The sequence below is a fragment of the Bos indicus x Bos taurus genome, chromosome 7 (genome assembly GCF_003369695.1).
Source record: "Bos indicus x Bos taurus breed Angus x Brahman F1 hybrid chromosome 7, Bos_hybrid_MaternalHap_v2.0, whole genome shotgun sequence".
NCBI classification, from domain to species: Eukaryota; Metazoa; Chordata; class Mammalia; order Artiodactyla; family Bovidae; genus Bos; species Bos indicus x Bos taurus.
Window position 1 is genome coordinate 51,954,410 of NC_040082.1, and position 21,194 is coordinate 51,975,603.

The 21,194-nt window shown below is 40.1% G+C and overlaps 1 protein-coding gene across 3 annotated transcripts in view; it reads left to right on the forward strand.

Annotated features, from left to right (window-relative positions):
- Window positions 1–21,194, forward strand: part of JAKMIP2 (janus kinase and microtubule interacting protein 2) — a 190,768-nt gene that overhangs the window by 157,584 nt on the left and 11,990 nt on the right. For all 3 annotated transcript variants that reach the window (XM_027546046.1, XM_027546048.1, XM_027546047.1), the window contains 6 exons: window positions 810–908; window positions 3,024–3,077; window positions 4,152–4,217; window positions 7,446–7,514; window positions 10,371–10,448; window positions 12,880–13,083. In XM_027546046.1, coding sequence (XP_027401847.1) covers window positions 810–908; window positions 3,024–3,077; window positions 4,152–4,217; window positions 7,446–7,514; window positions 10,371–10,448; window positions 12,880–13,083 — 570 coding nt within the window. The remainder of the gene's footprint in view (window positions 1–809; window positions 909–3,023; window positions 3,078–4,151; window positions 4,218–7,445; window positions 7,515–10,370; window positions 10,449–12,879; window positions 13,084–21,194) is intronic.

Below are 21,194 nucleotides of genomic sequence, written 5' to 3' on the forward strand. Positions count from 1 at the left end.
TAAATTTCAAAATGTACTATATACAAAAGTATTTTATTGTTAGACTCTTGAATTTGTAAGTAAACTTTTTATCCTGTAATACATTATGCAAAAGGCTAAGAAGCAAGGTAATTTGTTTTAGGAAATACTCTGGTTAACCTAAGTTTCAGAGTCTATATTTTTAAAGTAAAACATAATCAAATCAGATTCTGATTGTATCATGCAGAATCTGGCTTAGGGTCTGGTTGAAGTATGCTGATATGTAAAGGATAAGAAAATTTCCCATTTGATTTCTTTGTTATTTTGCCAGCAATTTCTTCTTGAAGATATTTCACATTAGGTTTGAATAATATCAAACATTAGGTTTGAATAGAGTTTGCAGTTGGTATGCTTCAGTGAAGAAGTCATTTTGGTAGCCCACTTATCTTACTCATCAACCTTAAGTGAACTGAATATGCAAAAGGACCCTGAGCTTCCATAAAGCTTCATGGTCAGAAGAAGATTCTTTGTGACACCTGAAAGCTCTAAATATTCATACAGTTTAAAATGGAACTCTACTTCCCACATTTCCCTGATCAAAAAATTTGCAAACCTGGATGACACGGTGATAAATTCTTCTCCTATAAATCTCCATTGACTAATCAGTTCTTTTCCATTACATTCAAGCATGAACATCTTGAGTTCAATTTCCTTTTTTTTATTTTTTTGCCAAATGGCATATTGATAAACTGCTGAATTAGCATAGAGAACACAGACAACTGGTTTAGTGATTAATCAGTTGTTGCTTTTTTTTTTTTTCAATTCCTATATATTCTTCACTGTATTTCAAGGAAAGAGAGAGACGATCCCCTCCATTTAATCTGCAAATTCACCCATTCTCAGATGGTGTGAGTGCTCTCCAGATCTACTGTATGAAGGAAGGTGTCAAGGTAGGCAGATGTTTCCTTGTGTGTGTTGTAGACAGTAGACGATCTGGGAACTGGAAAAGGGGAGGTTGCTGGTCACCGTTTGGTCTTTCAGTCACTGGGTGTCATTTTGATACAAACCATGTAGGAACTGAAAATAGTCACATCTATGGGATAATTAACAGAATGTACACAAATAAATGTGTGACAGATATATGCACAGTAACAGCAAAAAAAAAAAAAAAATAGGAAGCAATGATTATTTTAAAAAGAGTGATATAGAATCAAAATATGTGTAAAGATAACTACCCTTGATTATCTAGAGGAAATATTAAATAAATTTCAGTGCTTGAAGAAACATATTTCAAGGATACCAGATAAAAAGGTATTTGTTGTGCTGTTCTGATGGCTGTGGAATTCATTATCTTGGAATTTCAGTATTAGAAGAAATCTAGAAATCATCTCACCACCATCTCTTTTGTTGTGAGTGTTTGAGGTAGGATTTCCCTTTTGGGTTTCCCTGGTGGTTCAGACAGTAAAGAATGTGCCTGCAATGCAGGAAACCCAGGTTTGATCCCTGGGTGGGAAGATCCCTCAGAGAAGGGAATGACTACCCACTCCAGTATTCTTGCCTGGGAAATCCCACTGACAGAGGAGCCTGGCAGGCTACAATCCATGGGGGGTCACAAAGAGTCAGACACAACTGAGCAACTGACACACTCCCTTTTGGAAGGCTTTAGGAATTATAACATGCTGTTCACTTAGACATAGTATATAATTTTATTTTTAGTGATATTGGAATACATTTTAAATGTTAAGGTCTAGCGGAAGTGGCTCCGTCTCCTGGAAAATATATTGTCCTTGCATGTGACAAAATCACGTAGCAGCTGTCTGTTCCAGATGTAAGGCTAGGAATCCTCCTGCTCGTGCCTTCTGCATGGCCCCTCCTGCTCCCACTCTGACTGCCAAATATACCTGCTTTAGTTGCCTTCTCTTTACCTCTGAGACTGAGCTAGACTTTTGTATTTCTGTGGATAGGGATCTGCTATACTGTTATCTATGGGCTTCCCAGGTGGGGCTAGTAGTAAAGAACCCGCCTGCCAATGCAGGAGACTTAAAGAGACTTGGATTTGATCCCTAGGTTGGGAATATCCCCTGGAGGAGGGCAACCCACTCCAGTACTCTTGCCTGGAGAATCCATGCACAGAGGAGCCTGGAAGCCTTCGGTCTAAGGGTCGCAGAGAGTCGGACATAACTGAAGTGACTTAGCACACACACACACATACAGTTATCTGAACATAAGTGAGAGGAGAAAGTGATACTAATGAGGAAATCGGGTAGAAAATTGTGCTTCCTTGACTTCCATCATAAACCATTCTCATGTTGTTTAAACTTCTGGCCTTCCTGGGCTACATGAAGATTTGTAAACCAAAGGAGTTTTTTGATTCAACTCTAAATGAGAAGCACTTCACCTGTCTTTTCCTTAGATGTTTTGTTTTTAAATAAATCACAGACAACCTAATCCAACATATGTAATTTATACCCAACAGCACTTTAAATGGTGCAGTTGCTTCAAACTGACTGGGGTGAAGCGATATAATAAAAATAAGCTGTTTCCCATAAATGGAATTAATATTAAATACCCCCAAAAATGAAACTGCACTATAGCTTTCTATGCAGCTATCAAAATCTCAACCAGGTCAGATCCCATGAATTAGAGTGAAATTGGCTGGTTATTTAAATTTATTACTGTTACTTTTATTTATACTTGAAATCTATCATAGTCGGAACAAATTTTCAATAATCATGAGAAAAAAATTTACTGAGAAAATTTTGAGTTCTTATACATCCTAGACCCTTTTATATACAGTCTCTTTATCCTCAAATCAGCCTGTGAAGGAGGAATTTATTATCTCCATTTTGCAATGGGCAGAATTGAAAATGCATTGTTAAGTTTTGCCAGGTTCACACAGCTCATAAGAAGCAGAGTGGAAATGTAAAACCAGTTGTGACTGATTGAAAACAGCTCAAGGAGGTACAGGTCTTAAAATGTCCTCTGTCCTTTAAGGTTAGGGCACTGATAGAATGGTTAAGCCACTGTCGCACCTTTGACTTGAATGCAACTCCTTGATTTTGCAGGATGTGAATATCCCTGATCTCATAAAGCAGCTTGATATCTTGGGTGATAATGGGGTAAGTAATGAATAAAGTGCAGTAGAAATATGAATTTGTCTAAAGAGAAGCAAGAAATACTTGCCAATGCATCATGTGTAAAATAAGAGCAAGTGAAGAGAACGCTACTCAGTAATTTGTAATAACCTAAAAGGGAAAAGAATCTGAAAAAGAATATATATGTGTATAACTAAATCACTGTACTGTGGACCTGAAACTAACACAACATTGTAAATTGACTATACCTGAAACACATACATACTTACATATGTACCTAAATTGAAACAAACTTAAAAAAAAAAAAATGACAAATGAGACTCCAGGTTCGCTTAAGCTTACGCATTCCGGAAGAGAATCAACAATTTATCAGATCACTCAGTTTAAGGATTATAAGGGTCTCTGCAAGGTAGTGGCAGAAGTGGGAACGCAGAAGGTGCTTTTCTTGGGCAGGTTTCAGGTTGGCATGCTGACAACATCAGTGGTGATTAAAGCTAATTACCTTCTAACTGTTGCTGGGAGGCATCCGGCATAAAATTAATCAGTCATGCAGTTGCAAATACTGCTAAATAGTAGGGTTGGTGGCAGACCCATAAAAATGGACCAGGAAACTATAATCCTTTCTCTTTCTGAAACACCTTCCTGACAGGGTCAAGGCATATTAATTCAGTGGGAGGACCATTCATTGAAATACTCAATGAATGACACATGTAGGTTGAAATACTCATGCTATTTTTTTCCCTTGAAAAATTATCAAAGCAGAGAACAGAATCGATTAAATCATATCAAACTGCTCTGAAGAGATTACTTTTTATTTCATTTTGGTTTCTGCTTTTCTTATGACTGTTAATGAAGTATGTTTACAGTGAAACATAAAATCAAATCAGGACTAGAGAGATATAAAAGCATCACATTTAATGTACTTTTTACAGGTTTTGAATAAACTCTTTGTTAGGAATTATTACTAAATAGAATAGACTGTTTGTGAATGTTCCATGCATCTATATGTGGCAGGCAAGTTAGGTAGTATTTTCTAACAGTGTAAATGTCAAAAGTGTCTTCAGCTTATTTTCTTTCTCTCCCCTTCACCCCGCACAGAATTTAAGAAATGAAGAGCAAGTGGCTATAATTCAGGCCAGCACTGTGCTGTCCCTGGCAGAAAAGGTAATAAATTGTACTAACATTCAGATCATCTCAATGTCTGACTTAAAACCTGGGGTTGAAGGACATTCTCTTTGCCCCTGATTTTGCATTATTGAATACCTAATAAATATTATATTCTTAACCCAGCTAGAATGAGAATAAACAAAATAAGAGTCTACACACTGATTTGGGGTGGGTACTTTGAAGCCTCTTAAAAATATGTGAAAATGCAAAACCTGATTTACATTACTGAAGCCATTGTTTTACCAAGCTGGGAAACCAATAATGAAGAAGTTTTTGTTAAGAGATGGAAAATTGGAGTAGCATGGCTCTTTCTACGGGTTTTTCCTTGGATGTGTACATAACCAGTTCCAACTGATTTTGTAACTTTGTGGTGGCTCCCTGCAGCCTCATTCAGAAAACGTTAACTTGGGGACTGTCAGAAGGGCAACCCTGAGCGTTCTCTCGCCCCCTTGTGTTTAAATCTGGTAAATGCAAGGGAGAGAAAAAGGAAAGAGCCAAGTGAAGAAGCCTGGTAATTGGCTGTACTCGGGGTGCCTTGAAAATTGGCACATAGTTAACTGGTGCACACAGTTGGATAAAGTGAGAACTGTCATATAAGTTCCTTGAGATTTTTTTTTTTAATTTCATAAATGCATAAAAATCATGTTGTAAATTAAATGAAACCATGAGCAAGGATTCACCTTGCTCCAATCTAGTTACTCAAACAAAATAATGACATCAAGAAAAAAATGGCAGAGGTAGAAAGATTTCTATAACATAAAAAGATACTTAAGAAATATTGAAACGATCCTTTTTTACATCTTGATTCAAGCAAACCAAGTGTGAAAAAAGCAACATTTTGCTGAAAACTAGGGAAGTTTTAATCTGGACCAGGTATCAGATGATAAAAGGAATTAACGTTAAGTTTGCAGTGTGGAAATGGCCTTGTGGTTGTCTTCTTTTTTAAGACCTGAAGTGTTTGGAATACATCCTGAAGTATTTCATGGGAAATATCTGGAATTTGTTCTTTAACTCTGTCTACCTATACATATTTCTACCCCTTGGTCCTTTCCACGATTGGTTTTGTCAAGCTTTCCCTTCTTCCCTTTTTTACCTTTGTCTGGCTAAATATTAATCATCAGACCCTCCCATACATGGGGAAGCCTTCCTACTCACCCAAGTCTAGTTAGGTCTTCTTTCTCTGTGTTCCTACAGTGACCTGTGCTTCTGTTACCCTAGATTTTAACAACTATAACACAAACACCTTTTTCCTTTTTATTTTAACTTATGCTGTTGTTCACTAGATTATGAGTTCCATGAGGGCAACTCTGGATTCTGTTTTCCACTCTTTGTTTTCCTAGTTTTCCAGCCCAGCATATTTAGTAAGAGATCAATCAGCATTTACTGAATGAGTGAATTCATGAAGACACTGTTCCAGTGATACAATAATAAAGAAAATACAGTCTTACCACCAGTTCTGCTACATTTATTTGGCAGTGATAGCCAGAGCATTTCATCCAGTTGGGGTTGTAAAGGGCTTTTCTTTATTGAAAAAAAAAGTCACTTTAGGACTGCAAAGAAAACTTGGGGAAGTTTCTATGAAAGGCAGAGACTTCTTCATTTGACAGTTCTCTTAAAAACATGATGTACAAGAGAATTTGTTTCTCAATGGTAAGTGGGCAGCAAGCCAGAGGGAGCATTTTAATAAAACTGGGTGGTACACAATTGCAATATGAGGCTGTGTACAAGGAACCCATGACTTTGGACTGAAATTTGTTTCATGAGGGAAGTTCTGCGTATGTTGAAGAGCTGAGAGACTAGCATCTCTCCAGTCTCCATGTCTTTTTGTATTTCCCCATGTTCCTTACAGCCAAACAGCTGTTAGTGGTAGCCCTTGTGAATATCAAGGCTTTAATATATAGAAAAATGTTCAGTACACCACATAATTTATCACAAATAAACCAAGAAACATAGCGAGTAGTGATGCAAATTTCTAACAGTACAGAAGTACAAAAATGAATGTTAACCAAAAAAAAAACTAGAATCCTGTTGAGTACCTAGTAGATGCAATACACTGTGAATAGGGGCTTAGGTTAATTACCTTCTTTACTCTTCACATTATTATTAATCCCATTTCACAGATAAGAAAGTTGAGACTAAGAGTAACTAGGTAATGTTTCAAGCCCACACAGCTGTGAAAAGCTAAGATTGGGATTAGACCCAAGGTAGCTGGGAAAGATTTGAAGGCAGGAGGAGAAGGGGATGACAGTGAATGAGATGGTTAGATGGCATCGCCAACTCAATGGACATGAGTTTGAGCAAACTCCCGGGAGATGGTAAAGGACAGAGAGGCCGACAGGGAGGCCCAGCAGTTCATGGGGTTGCAAAGAGTCTGTCATGACTTAGCGACTGCGAAACAACAAAGTTGATCTCTAGGACCCACACACTTAACTGTTTTGCCTGGTTGCCTTCCGGGGGGATAAGCTGTTGGTTAACTTCGTAAAGACCCATTATAATAATTTATTCTCTGAAACCATATATGTGGTAGGCTCACACTATATTATTCGAAGTCTGAATTTATTCAGGGTGTTGATCAGTGCTAATATTAATGCCATCTAATGTTTATGTTCTAATACTTAGAACAATATATTCTAAGTATTAAGAAAGTAAATTCTCTGTGTGATTTAAAATGTGTCTCTACTCAACAAAATGATTCTTCAACCTGTAGCTGTGATCAGTTTCATACACTGAAAAACTGCCATTTCTCCATCTCACCTGTTGTGCTTTCTTTCCTTGTGCTCCCTCCAGTCGTGGAGAATTAGACATACCTTCAGCTTGGAACTTGCCCCTCACTTTTGCCTGGTCATCTCTGACTCATTTTTTACACTTCAGTGCAATGTCACTTCCAAGAAAGCCTCTCATGGCAATCTCCAATGAGGGCAGATTCTGTGTTTCTTATTCACCCTCACATCCCTGGTACCTAGCGCACTGCCTGACACGTGGTGGATAACAATGAAGGCATTTGTTGAATGAATAGTGAATTAATGAATGAGGGGAAAATTATAAACTTGCTTCTGAGCTAAGAGATAAAATGCACCCAGATAAAATGCACTTAGTAGATAGACTAAGAACTTCAGTTCTGAGTCTACTTTCTGAGATAGCAGAAAAAACAGCAGCTCAGGAGATAATACCATCTAGACCACATCAAGCAGTCATGTCAAACCCTGTGTCTGCTTCACTCCATAGTGGATCCAGCAAATTGAAGGAGCAGAGGCTGCCCTGCACCAGAAAATGATGGAATTGGAAAGTGACATGGTAAGTAAAGATGAGGTATCATAAAAACAAAGAATAATTGAAATACCCCTCAATTTCAAGCTATGTTCTCTAAAAATGTCACATTGTAATTTTGTAGTATTTCCAAAACTAATGCTGAAGAAAATCCAGTTAGATGTTTTTTCCCTTAGGCTAAATAATTTTTCTACTATATATAATTATAGTAAACATTACAGAAATTATGGGTATGACTTTGGTATTAAAAATCTCCAAGCCATCTCGCTCCCGTTAAGATGGCTGCTACTAAAAACAAAACAAAATGGTAACATACAATGATGAAGATGTGGAGAAATTGGAACCCTGTGCAATATTGCTGGGAGTATAAAATGGTACAGCTGCTATGAAAAGCAGTATGCTTAGTGATTGCTCAAAAAATTCAAAATGGAATTACCATGTGACACGGCAACACCACTTCTGGGTATATACCCATAATAATTGAAAGTGGGCTCTTGAAGAGATTTTTGTGTTCAAAAGCAGCATTATTCGCTATAACTTAAACATGGAAGCAACCCAAGTGTCTGTATCAGTGGATGAAGGGATAAGCAAAATGTGGTATATACATCCATGGGATATTATTCAGCCTTTAAAAAGGAAGGACATTCTCCTACATGCTACACCATGACTGAACTTTGAGGACATATGCTAAGTGAAATAAGTCAATCACACAAAGACAGATGCTGTGTGATTCTACTTACATAAGGTACCTGGAGTAGTCTAATTCATAGAAACAGAAGACACAATAATGGTTGTCAGGAGCTAAGAGGAAGAAACGGGCACTTGTTTAATAGGTACAGAGTTTCAATGTTGCAGATAAAACGAATCCTGGAGCTTGGTCTCATAACCTTGTGAATATACTTAACACTACTGAACTGCACACTTAGAATGGTTATGATTATAGAGTTTATATTATATGTATTTTGCCACAGTTAACTTTTGTTTAAATCACCCAGCCTGGGAATTGGTCCTTATTAACATAGAGCAATGCATAGAATTTTATAATAGTACCGTCATTACTGCTGTCACTATTACTAAAAAACAGGCAGCGATTCCTGTTAGGTTGGAAGATCTTATAGTAAAAACAACTTGAATTTCTATAGCATATGACAGCTTGCAAATTTGTAAAATTTGCTGATATTTTACACAGAACTTACATTTTACCAACCGGTTAGGCTCTAAAGTCTAACGATTTAACAAGCACTGTCTATATTCAAAATACCCTTGAACACTTTAAATACAAAAATTTTAATTAGGCAATCAGATTGTTACAGGCACTGTTCTAGGCACTGGAGCTCAGATGTAATCAGCTGGAAGTCAACAGCAAAACTGCATGCAGACATATGCTCTCTCGAAATCAATGCAGAACTTCTGTGGTGGTGCAGTGGATAAGAATCCCTGCCAATGCAGAGGACCCAGGTTTGATCCCTGGTCCAGGAACACTACACATACTGCTGAGCAAGTAAGCCCATGTGCCACAACTACTGAGCCTGTGCTCTGGAGTCCAAGAGCCGCAGCTGCTGAAGCCCGTGTGCCCTAGAGCCTATGCTCCGCAACAAGAGAAGCCACCTCAATGAGAAGCCTATGTACCACAACGAAGAGTAGCCCCCGCTCACCGCAACTAGAGAAAGTCAAGGTGACCCAGCAACAAAGACCCAGCACACCCAAAAATAAAAAATAAAAACAGGAAAAAAAAAAGTTGGTGCAGTCAAGTTTACCTTCAGCATTGGAAGAGACCCTTGTTCCTTGTTAAGCATACAAAGAAAGAACTAACTTGTGCTTAGGGCTATGTTCTGTACAAGGATATATTTTTTAATGCAAATGACAGGATACTTGAAATATGAGAACCACACAGAAACTGAGGACAAGCAAGGTAACATCACTTTACATCTCCTGGATCACCCTGGCTTTATAGCAAGAGCAGACACTCACTCATTAAGTAGCAGTGTGGGTGGAATCGCTCCCACTCTCTGAATTACTATCTAGCTTTGCGTTTGCTAATGATAGTTGAGTTTGAATAAATTAAGTTTCTTATTATACAACTCTGCTCTATTACATTTCATAACATTCTTTTAAAAATATACTATCATAGATTTACACAGATATGCTTATCAGTTAGCATCTATAGCATTTATCTTGGAGAAGGCAATAGCAATCCACTCCAGTACTCTTGCCTAGAAAATCCCATAGGCGGAGGAGCCTGGTAGGCTGCAGTCCATAGGGTCGAGAAGAGTTGGAGACGACTGATCGACTTCCCTTTCCCTTTTCCCTTTCATGCATTGGAGAAGGAAATGGCAAGCCACTCCAGTGTTCTTGCCTGGAGAATCCCAGGGACGGGGGAGCCTGGTGGGCTGCCGTCTATGGAGTCACACAGAGTCAGACACGACTGAAGTGACTTAGCAGCATCAGCAGCATAGCATTTATCTTGTCAAAAATCTATCCTTAGGGACTTCCCTGGCAGTCCATTGGTTAAGACTCTACTTCCACTGCAAGGGTCTCCTGTTCGGTCCCTGGTCAGGGAAACAAGATCCTACATGTCACACAGTGAAGCCATAACAAACAAAAAAAATCTATCCTTAGTGGCATACTCTTAAATTGATATGAAAATTCTTTGAGACATTCCATGTGGATTGTCATTTTATGCTTCTTTCAACTGATTTTTACATCCCCTGTGTGAAATTGTAAAAGTTGAAGTATTTCCCTGAAAGACAAGATCTCTGACCCTACAAAGACTAGTGATTTGTCTTACAGTGGAATTAGAGAAAACGTTAATCAATACAATTTAGATATCACTTTCTTGTTAACTAAGCTGACTCTATCTACTAATGTGGACATTTTTTCTAGGAACAATTCTGCAAAATCAAAGGCTATCTGGAGGAGGAGCTAGACTACAGGAAACAAGCCCTTGACCAAGCATATATGGTAGGTACAAAGAGACATTCCAGATACCCTGAGTGTGGATGGTTATATGCTCTGTAGTAAAGCATCCTGTGTAATTTGTCATGCCATGTATGTGAATAGACCGCAACATGCAGCTCGCTTATCCAGTGGTTTCCAGTTCTCATTTTAGACCAAATGTACATCTCCAGCTGTTTGCTGTTATAATACTATTATAATAGTTAATAAATATTTCATTGTAACTCATTTTTCAAACAGTTTAATTATGTTGTTAAATAATATTTAAATGAAAGACAGACTGGACAACAGTGTTGATTACAGAGAAATTTTATTAAATCTGATTGTTGGGGATCCTAATCTAGGGGTAGAATAATAATGTATGTAACATGATACATATTTTCAATTCATTTATTTCTTACAACAACCCTATGAGGTATAGGGAATATTATTATTTCTATATTGCATATGAGAAAATGAAGGCTTAGAGAGAGGAAGACCTTGGCCCAGCTTGGAAAGTGAGTAGGTAGTGCTTAGGTTTGACTCCAGACATTGTGGCCATAACTACCAGAATCCAGCCACAGTGAGTAAGGCTATATGGGGGAAATGGGCTGTACCTTTCTCTCTCCTCCAGATTATGCTGACTCAGGAGCACATTTGATCCACTCCCCTGTACCAAATTCATAAAGCATCATTCTTAATGCTGGACTGCAGCTTGGATTTCTTTTCTCTGGGTGGGTACCACCCCACCCCCCACCGTAACACAGTGTAATGACTCAAGACAAAAAGAGGAAACTTAAAAGTTTTTATAATGCTTTCCTGGAAGCAACCTGAATTGCTCTTGGGAAAAGAGTGAAGCACTTAGCCCCTGATGATAACAAAGATGAATTGGTACTCCCCCTCCAAGTTGAGTAAGAGATTCTGAGTGCTGTGTGATGGGGAAGGGGAGTTGCCCTCTGCTTAGAGAATAAAGAAGGAGGTGATTTTTCCCTCCCTTCCTACCCTTTCAGCCTTGCCTCCTCTACCTACACATGATAACCTTAGACCATGTGGGTGTGTCCCAGGACTGAAGACTTTAACTTTTAAAAGGTAAGGCAACCTACTTAGTCCAGGACAGGAGCCTGGAGGACATCCCTTTCCAGGCAATGTCCTTTCACCTCTGTCAGAGTCGAGGGGATAAGATTATAGATTGTGGTAACTGTATCTGAAGCATGTGAAAGAAAAGAAAACTGGGCTGTACAAAGCTGTAGACTCTTCATCTAAAAAAGAAAAACCTCGAGGAGGCATTTTACAGCTAGCTGCTGCCGCTGCTAAGTCGCTTCAGTCGTGTCCAACTCTGTGCGACCATATAGACAGCAGTCCACCAGGCTCTTCTGTCCCTGGGATTCTCCAGGCAAGAACACCGGAGTGGGTTGCCATTTCCTTCTCCAATCAATGAAAGTGAAAAGTGAAAGTGAGGTCGTTCAGTCATGTCCGACTCTTAGTGGCCCCATGGACTGCAGCCCACCAGGCTCCTCCATCCATGGGATTTTCCAGGCAGGAGTACTGGGGTGGGTCGCCAGTGCCTTCTCCAGCTAGAGCAACTACAAATCTCAGAGTATTAAAAAACAGACCAATTCCAAAGGGTCTTAGGCTCTATTTCCCAATTTTTAAGAAAAAAAATGGAGACACTAAAGCCATCTTCAGAGGTGTGTCATTTGGAGAGAGGTGGCACTGTGTATGTGAGTGTGGAATACTTCCAATTTCAAGTATTCTAACATGGACCACTTTGCAGTGTTTATTTCTAAATAATATACTGCCACAATAGATATCTCTAAATATCTGTCAAATGAAAGAGAGAACAAATTTATTCTCAGCTACCTTTGAGAATAGAAGGACATACGGTTATAACAAGGTAAGGACTTCCTGAAAAGGAAAAGTATGTGAAATAGACAGGATCCAGAAAAAAGAACAAATTCCCCTCCATCAGGGAAGTTTACACATTGGCTGCTGCTGCTGCTAAGTCGCTTCAATCGTGTCCGACTCTGTGCGACCCCATAGACGGCAGCCCACCAGGCTCCCCCGTCCCTGGGATTCTCCAGGCAAGAACACTGGAGTGGCTTGCCATTTCCTTCTCCAATGCATGAAAGGGAAAAGGGAAAGGGAAGTCGCTCAGTCGTGTCTGACTTGTAGCGACCCCATGGACTGCATCCCACCAGGCTCCTCCGTCCATGGGATTTTCCAGGCAAGAGGACTGGAGTGGGGTGCCATTGCCTTCTCCGTACATTTTGGCTAGCTGACCCTTATTGCATCTTATAAAGGGACTCAACAAAAGGATATTTAAGCTGGATAAGCTTTGACATTCATTTTGTTGCTATGGTCATGTGAGAGTAAAATAATATATCCCTCCCCATATACACACGTGTATGTTTATACACCACATGTAAGATACTAAACTCCAAAGTTTTCTATTTTCCAGAGAATCCAGGAACTAGAAGCAACTTTGTACAATGCTCTGCAGCAAGAAACTGTTATTAAATTTGGTGAATTATTAAGTGAAAAGCAGCAGGAGGAGCTGAGGACAGCAGTGGAAAAGTTACGGCGGCAGATGCTGAGGAAGAGCAGAGAGTACGACTGTCAGATTCTTCAGGAGAGAATGGAGCTCTTACAGCAGGCCCATCAGGTGAGGATGGAGTTACTACATCTGTGTTGGATGGTGCTAAGCACATGGGACCTAGTTCTTAGTACAGAGTGTTGATGTGGGTATGAAGAATCCTGAGAGCTAGAAGCTGTTTTCAGAGAGTAAAACAAATAGCTGCTGTTTTATACCTACACTCAGAAACAGGGTGATGGGTTCTTAATGAATTAATCTGAAGAAAATTGGCAGTTCAGAAGCACTGTGTCATGCTACTGTTTTTGCAACAACTTTGCCATGAAATAATACCCTTTGAATTTCATGGAACCTGATCATGTCCCTTTTCCTGGGAAGGGACTCTTCGGGATTTTTTCCAGGACAGAGATCATGCTGTTTTTCACCCCAGTCCATAACCAAACCTGATGGAATCATCAGAAGAGGGTGAAAGGGAACAAGGGCCTTTCTCTTTATTCCCAGAATAAACAGCAGCAGCAACAATAAAGCCTGGAAGCCACCTCTGATTTACTGGCATTTGCTGTAGGTCAGAAACTAAATTAAGGGCTCTCCTTCCATCATTTTATTTAATCCTCACAACAGCCCACAACTGTAAGTATTCTTATTATTACAACGTAAAGAGATCGTGGTACTGAAGAAAAAAGTGCTTAAGTCATTGCCCAAGATGACAGATAGCAAGCCACAGAGCAAGAATTACAACCCAGATCAACCCACCTGCAAGGCTAGTGCACATAAACGTTGCACTGTACTGTCCGCAGCTTGAGTCACATCATTTATACGACTTTTCTAGACCAGCAAGGCTCAAAATAAACACCCAGTATTAACTTATAGCCAGCATTCTTAATTTCAACTATTTGTTCATATCAGACCTTGGCAGGCAAAGACTAGGGTCCTGGTCAAAAAGCAGATTCTGTAATAATTCCAGAATTGAAAGTTCCAGGCTAGTGTACTTGGTACTCATAAGCTGTAATAAGCAACTGGTATGAAATCCAGATGGGCTATACAAGAGGTGAGAATCATGTGGTCATTAGAGATCAAGGTGAGTAGAAAAGGAACAGGGGTTATTTTATGACACCAGTAAGAACAGTTTATGAGGAACATGACATTTATCACACTTCAGTTGTAGCCAAGAATTTTGTGGATCTTTATAGGCTAATAAATTTCCCAAGTTAACAGGAAACTCTGAAGCCATTTTGTTCCAAAGATAATAAACACGTGCATTGGTTTCTTGAGATTCCATCATAAAGTTTTGGATTTCAACTCTGAAGAGAGTTTTTAAAGCATTTAATAATAGACTCAATAGAATCATTGCTTCTCTAAGGGAATGAACTTATCCTCTAGATAAATATTTCTTTGAATGCAATAGCATTTAATTAATTTCAGCAAAGTGGGAGGTGTGTCATAGAACTGTAGAAGTGTTTATTTTTAAGATGGACAAATAGTTATCTAAATGTATTTATGATTAAAACTTTGTCAATGCTTGTAAGTGTCTCTTCAATCAGCTAAGGTACTTTACTCCCAAAAGAGAAGGTTCCATTTAAGTTAATCTGGTCTGAGCTGTTAGGTGCATTATAATTTTAAGTTTCTGTTGCCTTTTACCAAGGAGAAAAGGAAAGATATATCCATCTGAATGCAGAGTTCTAAAGAATAGCAAGGAGAGATAAGAACGCCTTCCTAAGTGAACAGTGCAAAGAAATAGAGGAAAACAATAGAAGGGGAAAGACTAGAGATTTCTTCAGGAAAATTAGAGATACCAAGGGAACACTTCATGCACAGATGGACACAGTAAAGGACAGAAATGGTCTGGACCTAAAGAAGCAGACGATATCAAGAAGAGGTGGTAAGAATACACAGAAGAACTATACAAAAAAGATCTTGATGACCCAGATAACCACAATGGTGTGATCACTCACCTAGAGCTAGACATCTTGGAGTGTGAAGTCAAATGGACCTTAGAAAGTATCATCACGAACAAAGCTAGTGGAGGTGATGGAATTCCAGCTGAGCTATTTCAAATCCTAAAAGATGGTGCTGTTAAAGTGGTGCACTCAGTATGCCAACAAATTTGGAAAACTCAGTGGTAACCACAGGACTGGAAAAGTTCAGTTTTCATTCCGGTCCAAAAGAAGGGTATTGCCAAAGAATGTTCAAACTACTGCACAATTGTACTCATTTCACATGCTAGCAAAGTAATGCTCAAAATCCTCCAAGCTAGGCTTCAATAGTACGTGAACCAAGAACTTCCATAGGTACAAGCTGGATTTAGAAAAGGCAGAAGAAACAGAGATCAAATCGCCAACTTCCATTGGACTGTAGCACTTCCCTGGTGGCTCAGATGGTAAAGACTCTGCCTGCAATGCAGGAGACCCAGGTTCCATCCCTGGGTCGGAAAGATCCTCTGGAGAAGGAAATGGCAACCCACTCCAATATTCTTGCCTGGAAAATTGCATGGACAGAGGAGCAGTCCATGCAGTCTCAAAGAGTTGGACATGACTGAGCAACTTTCACTTTCACTGGATCATAGAAAAGCCAAGAGAATTCCAGATAGACATCTACTTCTGCTTCATTGACTACACTAAAGCCTTTGACTGTGTAGATCACCTCAAACTGTGGAAAATTCTTAAAGAAATGGAAGTACCAGACCACCTTACCTGCCTCCTGAGAAACTTGTATGCAGATAAAGAAGCAACAGTTAGAACTGAACATGGAAAAACAGACTGGTTCATAATTGGAAAGGGAGTGCGTCAAGGTTGTATATTGTCATCCTGCTTATTTAACTTATATGCAGAGTACATCATGTGAAATGCCAGGCTGGGTGAATCATAAGCTAGAATCAAGATTGCCAAGAGAAATGTCAATAACCTCAGATATACAGATGCCACCACCCTTATGGCAGAAAGTGAAGAGGAACAAAAGAGCCTCTTGATGAAAGTGAAAGAGGAGAGTGAAGAAGCTGGCTTAAAACTCAACATTCAAAAAACAAAGATCATGGCATCTTGTCCCATCACTTCATGGCATATAGATGGGGAAGCAATGGAAACAATGACAGACTTTATTTTCTTGGGCTACAGTATCAGATGGTGTTCAAAGATGGTAATCAAAGTCAGATGGTGACTTCAGCCGTGGAATTGAAAGATGCTTGCTTCTTGGAAGAAAAGCTATTACAAACTTACGGTATTAAAAAGCAGAGACATTACTTTGCTGACAAAGATCTGTATATTCATAGCAGTGGTTTTCCAGTAGTCATGTATGGACCATAGAGAAGGCTGAACACTGAAGAATTGATTCTTTTGAACTGTGTGGTGTTGGAGAAGACTCTTGAGAGACCCTTGGACTGCAAGGAGATCCAACCAGTCAATCCTAAAGGAAATAAGTCCTGAATATTCATTGGAAAGACTGATGCTGAAGCTGAAGCTCCAATACTTAGGCCACCTGATGCAAAGAACTGACTCATTTGAAAAGACCCTGATGCTGGGAAAGATAGAAGGCAGGAGGAGAAGGGGACAACAGTGGACAAAATGTTTGGAAGGCATCACCAACTCCATGAACTTGAGTTAGAGCAAACTCCAGGAGATGGTGAAGCACAGGGAAGCCTGGCATGCTGCAGTCCAGGGGGTCACAAAGAGTCAGACACATCAGAGCAACTGAACAACAACAACAAAGTTTTAAGTCTCATAATTTCACTGACATTTTCTGTCTCCCCAACAGATATTCATTAGAATATGCCTTTCTAGTTATTTATTACTCTTTTTTTTCCCTTTCAATCAGTAGCTTTGATTTGAGAGAGTTATTCCAGCAGACATTGGACAGGATTTGTCATACATAAATTTGCAAGGCAGTCTAAATTATACAACCTATTACTCACCACTTACTAGACATTTCTGTTTGAATGTTTCAAAGTGAACTCATGCGAAACATACCTGAACACGCGTTCTTATCTTTGCTTCTCTCTTCTCTCCCCATCTGCCTGTCTTGTTTAGTGGAACTACCATATCTCAAAGCACTCAGGGTGAAAATGCTGGGGTTTTCCTTGTCCTTCTCACCTTTTCTGATGGTACCTTCTTCCTCAAAAGCTTCCATGATCTCACTTTCCAGTTGAGTCTAGTCATGCAGAAATCTCTAGGTCCTTCAGTAGCTGGCTGCTGCTGCTGCTGCTGCTAAGCCACTTCAGTCGTGTCCGACTCTGTGCGACCCCATAGACGGCAGCCCACCAGGCTCCCCCGTCCCTGGGATTCTCCAGGCAAGAACACTGGAGTGGGTTGCCATTTCTTTCTCCAATGCATGAAAATGAAAAGTGAAAGTGAAGTCGCTCAGTCGTGTCCGACTCTTAGCGACCCCATGGACTGCAGCCTACCAGGCTCCTCCGTCCATGAGATTTTCCAGGCAAGAGTACTGGAGTGGGTTGTCATTGTCTTCTCCGAGGAGGTAGTCAGTAGCTGGCTACCCCTCCCCTAAAAACTGGATTTAAGACGATCTCCAGAGCTTACGTTCCTCTATTTGTGCAGAACTCTTCCTTTACCCTTGAGGCTATGATTTTCCACTTCTAAGCCTTCGTTTGCCTGACTACTGACCCCCAAATGCCCTTCAAAGTCGGCTGCCTTTATCCAAATGTTCTCATTTTTCTAATCCCAGGGTAAGGTCTATCTCCTGCAGGATGCTCTCCCAGATGAAAACAATGGATCACTTATTACTGAAAAAATATATATATCCCATACCCTTTTATACACTCGTTCAAGACCAGTTACTGAGGGCCTGCCTGTGCTGGGTGCTGGGAATGTGATGTCGGACAAAAACATAAAGGTCACTTCTCTCACATGTCCTGCAGAGTGACAAGGCAAACAAGCACCGGCCAAGGCAGTTTCAGAGAGTGCTCTGAAGACACATGCATGTGTCTCTGTGTGTGTGCTGTGTGTGAGAGAGCGAGCTTGGGAGTAGGATTAACCACTCTAAACTGGCTGGTCTGAAGATGTTGAAATCCCAAAGAGTCAGCCACACAGAGATCTTGGAAAGGTGGCCAGAATTTAGGATCAGCAGGGGCTAAGTCTCTATTGTGGGAATGTTTGGGATATTCAAGGAGCAGAGAGAAGGCCAATATGGCAGGAGGTCGTGGAGCTGAAGAAAGGTGACTGTGAGGTGAATCTGTAGAGGTAAGACAGGGCTAGATCGAGCTGGGCCTGACGAAGTTCGGGTTTTATTCTAAGGGCAACTTGACTGACTCTCCCTTCTTCCTCTTCCTTGCCCCTTAAAGCTCAAGGACTGCTGTGATCATTTCACATTCTTTGTTTTGTGTGTGTGTGATATTTTCTTGGCTGTGGCACGTGGCATATGGGATCTTAGTTCTTGACCAGGGATCGAACCCACACCCTTTGCATTGGAAGCACAGAATCTTAACCACTGGACTGCCAAGGAAGCCTACCATTTCCCGTTCTAAGAGTTTATACTGGCTGCTGTAGATGGGTGTAGGATGGAGAAGATCAGAAGCAGGAAGAGCAGGCAGTAACCTCTCACAGTTCTGATGGGGGACTTGGTATACTTCAGAGCAGTAGAAAGTTTCCTACTTGGTAGAAAAGAGATCTGCTTTGGACTCTACAGGGTTTGCTCTTAGATCAGATGGCAGTCTGGGAAAAGTTGGGAAGGAAAAATAAATAAAGCCCACAGCACACAATGGAGCAAACCTAACTCATTTAATACATATGTATAGGCAGCTCCTTTGTACAGCTAAGCACTGTACGAGGTATTAGAGATTGGTGATGAAATTATGCTGAGTTTTGCCCTGTTTTCCCTTTCTACATAATCTGTTTTTTCCTGTGTTTTCCATTTTTATCTCCCCATCTGGATGTGATGGTTCTTTGAGATCAGGAACTACGTGACACCTTGCTTGTGTTCTCCATTACATCCAACACAATCCTGAACATTTAAGCAGGTGCCCAGCAAGCACAGACTTGGAGGCTGAGTAGACACTACACTAATCTCTCATGCCCATGATTTAATTGATGTACGGCTTGCCTCCACATCCAATAGACTATATCAAGAAAATACTTGCACGCTCAAGGTAGAAATATCTAACAAGTTTATTCTTTCACTGTGTAGCTTTGGAGCATAAGCAGCACTGTGGAAATACATACAAACACACATGTCACACACATTTATTTGTCATTCATTGTCACACACATCAGCATTCATTGTCACATAATTTCACAGTCCTTCTAAAAAAACACACCCTCCTCTCCTGCAGAAACCTCACCCCCTTTCGTTTAAAGCAGGATTTCTCAATCTCAGCCTGACTGACATTTTGGGTCTGATGATTCCTCTTGGTGGAAGTTGGCGGGGAGTGATCTGTGTACTGCAGGATATTTAGAGCATTCCTGGCCTCTGCCCCTTAGATGCTGGTTGTCACTGGTGATCACATGTGATTTGAAACTGTCTGGATAATTATTGGTGATGGTTGCACAACTTTGTGAATATACTAAAATCACTTTAACTAACTTAAAAATGTCCAGATATTGCCAAATGTCACCTGGGGTTCAAAATCACCCCTAGTTGAGAACCACTGTTCAGAGAGAGGGGATATAGTTTCCGAGTTCAACTGTTCTTTGTTCCAGCTTACGTTTTTGTCTCCCCACGTTGCGCTGTAAAAACTGGTCTTTCTATGTTATCACATCATTTAGCTTCCATTGTTTTCTTCTTGGATTCCAGTTCTCCATTTTCTAATTATTCCCAAAAGAGGCACTAAATTACAAGCCTACACTGTGTAACCCTATGCTATGAATGTATTCAGTTCAGTTTAGTCGCTCAGTCGTGTCCGACTCCTTGCGACCCCATGAATCACAGCACGAAGGCCTTTAATTTGCCAGAAGGAAATTTGAAAACTTTTATTCACTTACAAATTCAGTTCAGTTCAGTTCAGTTCAGTCGCTCAGTCGTGTCCTACTCTTTGCAACCCCAGGGACTGCAGCACGCCAGGCCTCCCTGTCCATCACCAACTCCCGGAGTTTACTCAAACTCAGGTCCGTTGAGTCAGTGATGCCATCCCATCATCTTATCCTCTGTCATCCCCTTCTCCTCTTGCCCTCAATATTTCCCAGCATCAGGGTCTTTTCCAGTGAGTCAGCTCTTTGCATCATGTGGCCAAAGTATTGGAGTTTGAGCTTCAACATCAGTCCTTCCAATGAAGATTCAGGACTGATCTCCTTTAGGATGAACTGGTTGGATCTCCTTGCAGTCCAAGGGACTCTCAAGAGTCTTCTCCAACACCAGTTCAAAAGCATCGATTCTTCGGCGCTCAGCTTTTTTATAGTCCAACTCTCACATCCATACATGACCACTGGGAAAACCATAGCCTTGACTAGACAGACCTTTGTTGGCAACGTAAAGTCTCTGCTTTTTAATATGCTGTCTATGTTGGTCATAACTTTTCTTCCAAGGAGTAAACGTCTTTCTATTTCATGGCTGCAGTCACCATCTGCAGTGATTTTGGGGCCCAAAAATATTAAGTCTGTCACTGTTTACACTGTTTCCCCATCTATTTGCCATGAAGTGATGGGACCGGATGCCATGATCTTTGTTTTCTGAATATTGAGCTTTAAGCCAACATTTTCATTCTCCTCTGTCACTTTCAAATTAGTGTCTATGTAATGTTGATTTCAAATCTGTGCTATTCAAATTACTGAAATTTTGTTATAGTTTACTGTAATTTCAAAGACATTTCTGAGCATTTTTTATCTTCAGGATTGCTTGTGCTATTCTTGTAATGTTTGTTTTTTCCCCTAAGTTATCAGTTCCTTCTTTGGATTTTTTTTTTTTTTTTTTTGAAGTGTAGTCTCTAATTTTGTTTTATGAAAATTGATCAGTTTGGTTTTATGAGAAGATCGTACCCTGAAACAAATTTGAAATAAGGTTGAAAAAAAAGTAGAACAGCAACTACTGTTGTATTTGTGGCATTTGTGTGGCATTTGTGTGAGCCACTTTTAGCCATTTTTAAATGAGGCAATAAACAATCAAAAACCTTAATCCAAATGGTTTACAACAAAGTGTCTTTCTTTCTCTGTAGCTCTGGGACACACAGCTGTCTCCACAAAGAGGTGACTTTCCCACATCTCATTCCCAACTCATGTTCCACTGGCCAAAACAGGTCTACTGACCAA